The following is a 9,388-nucleotide window of genomic DNA, read 5'->3' as shown; positions in this document are numbered from 1 at the left end:
ACTTATATTTATTTTCTCTTCTTTTAGAATTTATTTTGCCTATTTTAGTTTTAGTTTTCTAAAAAATTAAATTCAAAAATCTAATCAGACGTGCCAACCCAGAACTTATTAGACACATTCTCCATATAACACCACTTTTTTATATTGGATTTGGCTAACAGGATTAGAATTGGATCCAGTTTTATTTTTTGTAAAATTGAAATGAATAAAAAAAAGTGTTTAAATCCAGAGATGTAATGAAAAAAATTATAAATGTATTCAATCACATAATAATTTAATTAATCAAAATAAATTTTTTTATATTTTATATTGAGTTAATTTTTACCCTTTTCCTAAACATTTTTTCCCCAAAAGCGAAAAAAAATTAGAAAAAGGTAATATTCCAAAAAAAAAAGCTAAATTTGCATATTATTGACCCCGCAGGCCGACTGTGACTCACCTCCGGGTAACATATCATTTCATTTCTCCGCCAGCTCAATTCTTTATTAATTTCTTTTTTATTCTCACGCATTTCACGCGTGTGGGCGTGTATATATACTTCGTCTGTTCTCCTTTTCCCTAATTCAATTCTTCCTCCATTTTTTACGGCAAAGAAGAAAAGGATACATTTCTTTAGAAAATTCAGCGAAGTTGCTTGCAAGAAAAAGTTCTTTCGAATTCTATCTCGGTTCCATATCAAAACCACCCCCCGCTCCCCCCCTTTTTCCCGGGCGGGGAAAAATAATTCTTATACCCCAAACCCAAGCTGATTTTTGCTAGTTTTTCGGTTTTAAATTGATAAAAAAGGAAAGAGTTGTTTAGTATTAAACTTAACTCAAAAACCCAGTTGAATTTTGTTAAGAAACTGGCAATTGTTTAAAGATAGATAGATTGATTGAAGGGTGAATAATTGGAACAAATTGTTTGTTTCATATTTTTCCGGTGAGATACTCCGATGACGATCGAATCGTTGCCCGGAAGTTCAGGGTACTTGGACGTTGGGAACCGGAAAGTGACGTATTTTAGCAATTCATATGTGGTGGGCTTGACCGTTATTGCTGGTATTGGTGGTCTCCTTTTCGGATACGACACAGGTTTAGGCCATTGCCGACTTTCTCTTTTTTCTGTTCTGTTTTTGATTTTTGTGCTTTTTGTGTTTTTAAGTAGACGTCATCATCCCCTTCCTTCGGCTCATCACCGGCGGTCTCTGTCTCTCTGTTTTTTTTAAAATTTTTTTTTTCTGCTTTTATAATTCTGTTGAAGGTTTGAATGGGGCCCTGAGACGGCCGTTTTACTTGGATATGGATTGATATTGATACAATTAACTATAATTCGTTAATTATATCTTGGATTTTCTTTTTTTCTTTTAAAATTTTTTAATTAAGAAAGTTTATTTTCATACTTCCTGTTTTTATGACGTCCAAGCAAGTTCTGGGGATACTTTGGCTTTATCCTTGTTGCTGTAAATGCTGTTTCAAAATTTTTTTTTTCCCAAAAAGGAGGAGAAAAAGGGAAAAAAGCCAAAAAAATAAGTGCTTTTTCTTGTTATTTTTTTCAAAGAAATTTTGGATCTTCAGATCTGGTAGAGTTTACTGATTCTTTGAGCCAGGTAAAGTTTTTAACTCATTTTGCCGTTCTTGCGGAAAGGCAAGGCTATTGGTGGGCTTGGTGAAGTGTCATACCCATGATATATACCTCCTCAAGCCAGTAGTACTAAGTTTTTCTTCTGTTTTTGAACTTCAACGCCATTTGTTTTTGTAATTAGGCGTCATCACCAGCTTATCACTATTTTCCGGCTTATCACCGGCAGCCCCTTTTTTCTTTTGTGTTTCTTTGACTTAGTAGTTACAGTTGTAAATAACTTTTTTTTTTTTTTTAACTCTTGAAGGTCTGAATGGCCTGTGAAAACGCCTTTTCTTACTTGCATATGGATTGATATACATAAATTTTAAATTAAATTGATGAATTATGTCTTTGATTATTTTTCTTTCAATTAAAGAAAGTTGGTTTTCAAATTTTATGGTTATTATGATATTCAAGCAAGTTCTTGGCATATTTTGGCTTCATCCTTTTGACTGTTCAACTAAAATTTTACATTTTTTTATTCCTTGGTTGAACTCTAATCATCTTGTTGGAGTAGGTTATTTTACTGTTTGATTTGATACTCAATTTGGTTGTAGGCACAATAAAATTTCCATACATGTAGATCGTGTGTGTAAGATCAATTAAAGTCCTTTTATAACATTTTTCTGAGAAAAGGGAGGCTTTTTTTAAATAATAATTCTGGACCTTTAAGTCAGGTGGACTTTGCTGATCCTCGAGTCAGGTAAAGTTTCTAACTCATTTTGCCGTTCTTGTGAAAGGGCAAAGCTGTTGGTTGGTTTGGTGAAATGTCAGTATCAATGATGAATACCTCCTCAACCAGTAGTATTACTTTTTCTTTCTTGATTTTTGCCTCTGAAAAATTATAGTTGTTAACAGTGATCATGGTCAAAATATTAATGGAAAACAGTTATCATGGTCTTACACGCGCGCCCACACACACACACATGTATGTATATATGTATAGATATATATACAGATGTATATGTATGTGTATATAGGTCTTTAACCGGGGATAGATATATATACAGATGTATATGTATGTGTATATGTATGTTGTATATGTATACATATGTGCAGATACATACAATACACATACATATGTATAGATATATGTACATGTATTTGTATATGTATACATATGCACACACACACACACACACACACACGTCTTTTTCCTGAAGTTCGTTACTAGGGTGCTTAACATCACTACTAGATTTATAGGTATTGGCTATGATTCTTATGTTTCCCTTCACACTAGCTGTTACAGCGTGTTTCATTCCTGACAGTTGCATTTTTGCATTATAGAAATCTACGTGGAACAATTGCAGTTATATTTTTATTTCCTATTTGATGCAAATTGAAACTAGTCTGAATTTGGTTGCAGGAGTAATATCAGGAGCGCTCTTGTATATTCGAGATGAATTTAAGCAAGTGGACCAAAGTAGTTTCCTACAGGTAAATAAAGGTTTAGTGTTTGATACGTGTGGATACAGTTTCTGCAGATTGAAAGTAAAACGGATTGCAGAGGCTTGTAACTTAGATGATACATCTTGATACCGAGTATATGATGATGTTATTTCATGGTCTATTTTGGATACACATGCACACACAGAGAAAGGGAGATATGTAGAGGTAACATCTGAAGTAAAACCTACCAATAATGTTATCCTGCAAGGTTGAAGAAAACATGTAACAACTATCAACGTTTCCGTGGCTTGGTCTGTTAGTATGGTTGGTTTCCTTAAATTATGTTGAAAGGGCATCAACTTTTGTTAACAACCTGCCATCCAGATAGGTCGACTTTTGAACTAATTTTTCAATACCTGGAAAATTTATTTTGCCGAAGAGTAATGCAAATTTGAATGCTTAAAAATTAGGCCTGATATTGCTGCTGAAGTTATCTTTTCGATTTTCTCTCCTAACATAGAGAAACTGGCAGATTTTCAATTGCACGTTTGTTCTCTTTTCTGTATTTGGCAGGAAACAATTGTTAGCATGGCTTTGTGTGGTGCAATGATAGGAGCTGCTACTGGGGGATGGATAAATGATGCTTATGGCCGCAAGAAAGCTACTCTTTCTGCCGATGTTGTATTTGTACTTGGGTCTATTGTTATGGCTGTAGCTCCAGATCCCTATGTCCTAATATTGGGTAGATTTTTAGTGGGTTTGGGTGTGGGTGTGGCATCTGTTACTGCTCCTGTGTACATTGCTGAAGCATCCCCATCTGAGATAAGAGGTGGCCTTGTGAGTACAAATGTGCTTATGATTACCGGTGGATCATTTCTTTCCTACCTAGTGAATCTTGCTTTCACTGAGGTCAGTTATCTTGGCTTGGTTTTTTCCAAATTATTGTTCTGATTTCTTCTTTTTCTACTAAGGCTCGCAATATCTATTTACCAAGATGGTAATAGGTATTATTGCGTTTTGCCAGACTAATGCGCTGCGTTTCTAATTTGTCATGCATGTTGTTAAGCCTGAAAGAGGTAATTTTGCCAAGCAATGAACTTTGTATCAAAAGATTTTTAGAAAACAGAACGAGTTCTAAAGAGATTCTGCAGTTTGTTAAATTGGCAGTTTTCTGCCCCATTTTGAGTACTACATGTTTAAGGTATAAGTGTTTTGTGCTCCTTTTAAATTGGTTTCATCTTGTTTAAAACAGAAGTTTTTTTGGTTTCAAATATGAAATTATTGTAGTTCGTTAAGTGGGTCGACTCCTTTATTAAGTGGCAGAGGATTCTGAAAGTGTTTGGTTTTACTTTTCAGTTAAACATCTTGGTTTGGGAGGGAGTTATGTGATTATTAATGCTTTAGGTCTGAAGTTCATCAAAAGCTTGTATCATTCATCAACTTTGATGCAGCAAATGCCTGGTGGAATCTTCTTTTTAAACTGAACTAATCAAATAGTGAATGCAAAAACATCTCTTTTTTCCTGTTCTGTTCTTTTGCTCACATTGAGGTGGTCTACAACCTATTACAAGGTATCAGATTGTTTGCTTTACCAGGATATGCATTATATTTGTGCTTATTACAATGATTTCTTGGCATGAAAGGTTTTCCATTGTGCAGTTTGAGGAGGCAGGATCGGGATACAATATGAGCCTTGCCTTATAAGTCTCACAATGTGTATCCATGGAAGGAATCTTTTCTTTTCTTCTCGTCTATCTTGCGTTTGGTTAATTTAATGCTGTGATCTTGCAGTTGATTGATTTAATGTATTTATGATTTTGGAAAGTACCTTACACAATATGTCTAGCATATGCAATGCAGCACTTGGAATTGCTTGCGTCAAAGTCCAGCAGTTGCATCTGCTTGCATCAGATGAACCATTGATACTTCTGTTTGCGTATGGTATAAAGAATGATGATTTGAATACAGATTTTGGGGTTTTATTGACTGAGTTCTATTTGATTGATATAAATGATTCTGCATGACTCCTTAAACCATCCCTGAACATATAGAGTTTTTATCACTGTTCCTGTTATCAGTCTGTAAACATGTATTTTATGCGATCTCTAAATGGTTATAGAAACCATATGTACTTGGAAACATGACCAGTTTCTGCTCTTAGTTATATGATACCAGTGTGTTTGTTGGATAATAGCCGCACCATATGATGTTACCTAGTAAAATGAAGTGTAGATACTGGCAGCTGGGCAGCTGGACAACGACCATTGTAGACTGAAACAACTTTATTTCTCTTTATGTTGTCTCATCTCATTTGTAGCTAGAAAGGTTAAAACCGAAGCTAAGTAATTGTCCTTTGATTTGGGCATTTTATGTGGTTGAATAGGCTGTGGTTTGAAATTTTCCATTATTACACATTAATTTTCTGAGAGTCAGATAGTAGCATTCTGTGTGACCTCATGTTTTGTAGTTAAATTATTGTTTTTATTTATTTAAGTTGGCATTCTCCAACTTATGTAGTTGTATGTAAAGCTAGTTTCCGTGCACTGAAACTGTCAACTCGCCCTTTCTTTCTTTCTTTTTGTTAGGTCTTCTTCAATGTATTCTTTAGGTTTCTCAATCGTATTAATGGGCCTTTTTTGATGCCAAAATTGGACACCTGTCCTAGTCTTTAACTTTCACATTTTCTTGGACAAATTTTGCTATAAAATTTGGCAGATCAGTTGAATGCATCTGTGGCATTGTGGCAAGATTTGCTTCTTTTAGGCAAGTGTTTGCAAGACTAATTCTGGACCAATCTTTATCTTGCCTCTGTAATCTGATAGACTTCAAGTGGCTCACCATGGATTTTGACGTTAACTTCATATGATGGACATGGTATTATTGGGACATCTTAGCTTTATTCTCTAAATGAAACTTGTTATTCTGGTGGTATGATATTCTGAGGATGTTTGTGGTGATGTCCACGTTCAAATAGTAGTTGAGGACTAGAATAATATACTGCCTTAACTTTCTGGTGTTTTGGGGTCACCAGTCCTCTGGAAGAATTTTAAGAAAAGGGGATCACATGAAAGGAAGTTCAATGATATGGTCTTCCAGAAAATTGATCGGTCTGCTTGGTTTTAGTCAGTTGTTGGTTCATAACTACTCCTAGTTTGTGGGCTTGCAGTAATATTTGACATTGGTTCTACATTCATGTATGTCAGTAGTTCTTGATACGTTTTGTGTGATCTTCTGATTTTAAAAATTGGGCAGGTCCGAGGAACATGGCGATGGATGCTTGGAGTATCTGGAGTTCCTGCTGTTATACAGTTTTTTCTCATGCTATTTTTGCCTGAATCTCCTCGCTGGCTTTACCTCAAGGTGCGCTGTATTAACATAGTATTTCCTGTGAGGATGTATTCTACTGATGCTTTACATCCTAATTAAGGACTCATTTATAATCTGCAGAAGGATAAATCTAAAGCCATTGCTGTGCTTTCAAAAATTTATGATCCTGACCGGTTGGAGGAGGAAATTGATCAGCTTGCAGCTGCTTTTGACGAAGAAACCAATAGAAGAAACACTGTCGGATATTGGGATGTTTTCAAATCAAAAGAAATGAGGCTTGCTTTTCTTGCTGGAGCTGGACTTCAGGTAAATATCAACACTTCACTAGAACACAACTCTGTGCTGGGCTTTTTTTTTTCTTTCTTTCTGGGGCCTTTCGTTAATGTTCTGTTCTTGTTTTACTGCTGTAAATCCTAAGGAAAAGGGGTGGAAAAATCCACCCCCAGGGGGGGAGGGATGTAGGGGTTGTTTGTTGAAATGTCACTTTTTCAAACTTACAAGTCTTGTGTTCTACTTTCAAGGATAAAAAGGAAATTCAGCAATTGAATATGTATTTTAAGTCAATAAAATACCCAAGCTCTCAGCTTTGACCTGTCTTCTCCCCATTTCTTTTGTTTTCCTTCCTTTTCTTCAATATCTTCTTCTTGTGGATAGGAAATCGGTTTCTTGGTGGCTTTCATTCAACTGGTATACTTTACCACTTCTCCTCCTAATAAGATGTTGATTTCCTTTGTTTATGTTCTACCTCTCAGTACATGAAGTCTCAACCTTGTAAGAAGAGTCCAACTTGTCCAACTGTTTTCTTCTTCCTTTATCTCTGCCTTATTTGAGAAAGCTTAGAGATCACAGAAAGAATGCCTTTGGTTTAACATTGTGTTGTGAGCAAGTTTTAAGAGAAAAGAACATTCGACTTTCCACAGGTTGAAGTTGTAAAGGATAATCATGTCTGAGTTAATTCTGGCTAGTACCTTTTTCCTCAGGTTAAGGCACTTTGTTACTTCTAGTCTTATTCTTCTAATTTATGATGGAAGAAAATCGTGATTTTCTTGTATGACCAAAAAAAGGTCAGTTGCTATAATAGAGATACTCCCACACATTTTAAAGACCCAAAAGAGGGAAAAAGAAAGAATTGGGGGTATAAAAGGAAATTCATGGTTCATATTGCAAGAATCCAGAATTCTGGAGCTCTAGATTGAGACTCTGATTGGTCCTTTTCTGAGGTTGAAAATTGTAACGTCCTTGTATTGGAATTTCTGTTCTCTTAATGGCTTCTGGTATTACAAGAATAAACTAATTGCAAGAGCTTAGTATGTTTTATCATCTATTTCTGGTTATGCAACCAGTGAACTCATAATTAATGCTGAGATTAATTGAAGTATTTGATTCTATGCAGATTATTTTCCCTTGCTTGCCTAGAGCTTTGACTATTTTTTTCAAATTTTGTAAGAGCAATATAAATTTTCAGATTAAATATATAGCTTGATGAATGGTCTAGTCTCTTTCCTTTCGATAGTTTTTTGTGCTATTAATTTATCATCAGAGAACGTATTAAGAGTATTTTGACTAATAATTAGATGCCATGTTATGTTGTTTGATGACTCTGTTTGATAAAACACAGTGCTTGATAAGTTTGGGCATTTAAAATTGTCATTTAGGTTGTGGCTAGCTAATTTTTGCTTACAAGCAGACTGCTGCAATTGACTGACCGTTGATGTAATTTCATTTTGCAGGCATTTCAGCAGTTTACAGGTATTAACACGGTCATGTATTACAGCCCTACAATCATGCAGATGGCTGGTTTCCATTCGAATCAATTAGCACTTCTCCTCTCCCTCTTTGCGGCAGCAATGAATGCTATTGGTACAATCGTGGGAATTTACCTCATTGATCATGTTGGCCGCCGGAAGTTGGCTCTTAGTAGCTTAGCAGGAGTGTTTCTGTCCCTTGTTCTTCTTGCTGGTGCTTTTCTCTTACAAACATCTTCACATGCGACTGGGCTCTATGGGTGGCTTGCTGTTATTGGCGTGGTGCTCTACATTGCCTTTTTCGCTCCTGGCATGGGCCCTGTGCCATGGACTGTAAATTCAGAGATATATCCAGAATCCTACCGAGGAATTTGTGGTGGCATGTCTGCCACTGTGAACTGGATTTCGAATCTGATAGTAGCACAAAGTTTTCTATCCATAACTGGAGCTTTAGGTACTGGTCCAACTTTCTTGATCTTAGCTGGTATCACAGTGCTTGCTTTTGCTTTTGTGATTGTTTTCGTGCCAGAGACCAAGGGTTTGACATTTGAAGAAGTGGAAAGAATCTGGAAGGAAAGGGCTTGGGGAAGTAGTAATAGCAGAGAACCACTTCTTGCACCTGGAGACCAAGCCTGAAGTACGCTGTTATTTACTTTTCCCTTGTGACCTGCTGTATATAGGGTTATCACGGTGGTTTTATATCTAAGCACGTACTGTGATTTTTAGCTGGAAATTCTTTCAGAACTTGAGCATTTGAAAAGGAAGTTCCTTGTCCAGGGGGGAAGTCCTCCGGTTGGGCTGTGGTCTGAACTTGCCAGGCTTAAGACTTCCCCAGAGATGTTTAGAGCTGGAGAGAGATGAATATAATACTTCTTATGGTGTGTTATTATTATTATTTTTTTTAAATTTGCAGTCATTCTTGAGTAGTTCATATTAGTATGTTTAGTTGAATTATAAAAATTAGTGTTCAAAGACATGTATCAATGTGTGTGCAACAAATAGAAAAAATATTTGTAAAATTTTTTTGAGTATGTATGTTGAAATTATTTTGTGGAGAATTGGTTTTTATATTTGACAATAAAAATGTAGAAAAAATCACGAGCTCTAGGGAAGGTGGTTAAATTCCTTCCTCGCTGACTGGTCAGGGATTCGATTCCATATGGTCGTTCAGTTGGAGTTGCAGGGAATTGGGGAGGGGCGGGAGGAGACAAAGTTATATATATATATATATAAATATATATATATATATGTGTCTATATTGGCCTTTCACTGCTTTGATTCAGGCTTTGTTCTAACCAGCTGTGTCTTGTCAAATATTTGTTATA

General features: G+C 35.8%; 1 protein-coding gene across 2 annotated transcripts; it reads left to right on the top strand.

Annotated features, from left to right (window-relative positions):
• The first annotated feature begins 551 nt into the window (after positions 1 to 551).
• LOC113736682 (inositol transporter 1) lies at positions 552 to 9,121 on the top strand. Of its 2 annotated transcripts, XM_027263751.2 has the most exons (7): positions 552 to 1,073; positions 2,969 to 3,039; positions 3,565 to 3,900; positions 6,244 to 6,351; positions 6,439 to 6,624; positions 8,049 to 8,067; positions 8,164 to 9,121. In XM_027263751.2, the coding sequence occupies exons 1-7, from the start codon at positions 935 to 937 to the stop codon at positions 8,697 to 8,699; spliced, it is 1,395 nt and encodes a 464-aa protein (XP_027119552.1). In that variant the 5' UTR covers positions 552 to 934; the 3' UTR covers positions 8,700 to 9,121. The 2 variants fall into 2 exon arrangements, with proteins under 2 accessions (XP_027119552.1, XP_027119551.1); XM_027263750.2 differs by having other exon boundaries at positions 8,049 to 9,121.
• Positions 9,122 to 9,388: the final 267 nt, after the last annotated feature.

Source organism: Coffea arabica, chromosome 3e, assembly GCF_036785885.1.
Source record: "Coffea arabica cultivar ET-39 chromosome 3e, Coffea Arabica ET-39 HiFi, whole genome shotgun sequence".
In the NCBI taxonomy this organism is placed as follows: domain Eukaryota; kingdom Viridiplantae; phylum Streptophyta; class Magnoliopsida; order Gentianales; family Rubiaceae; genus Coffea; species Coffea arabica.
Note: the sequence above shows the minus strand (reverse complement) of the source record. Positions and strands in the feature narration are given on the sequence as shown.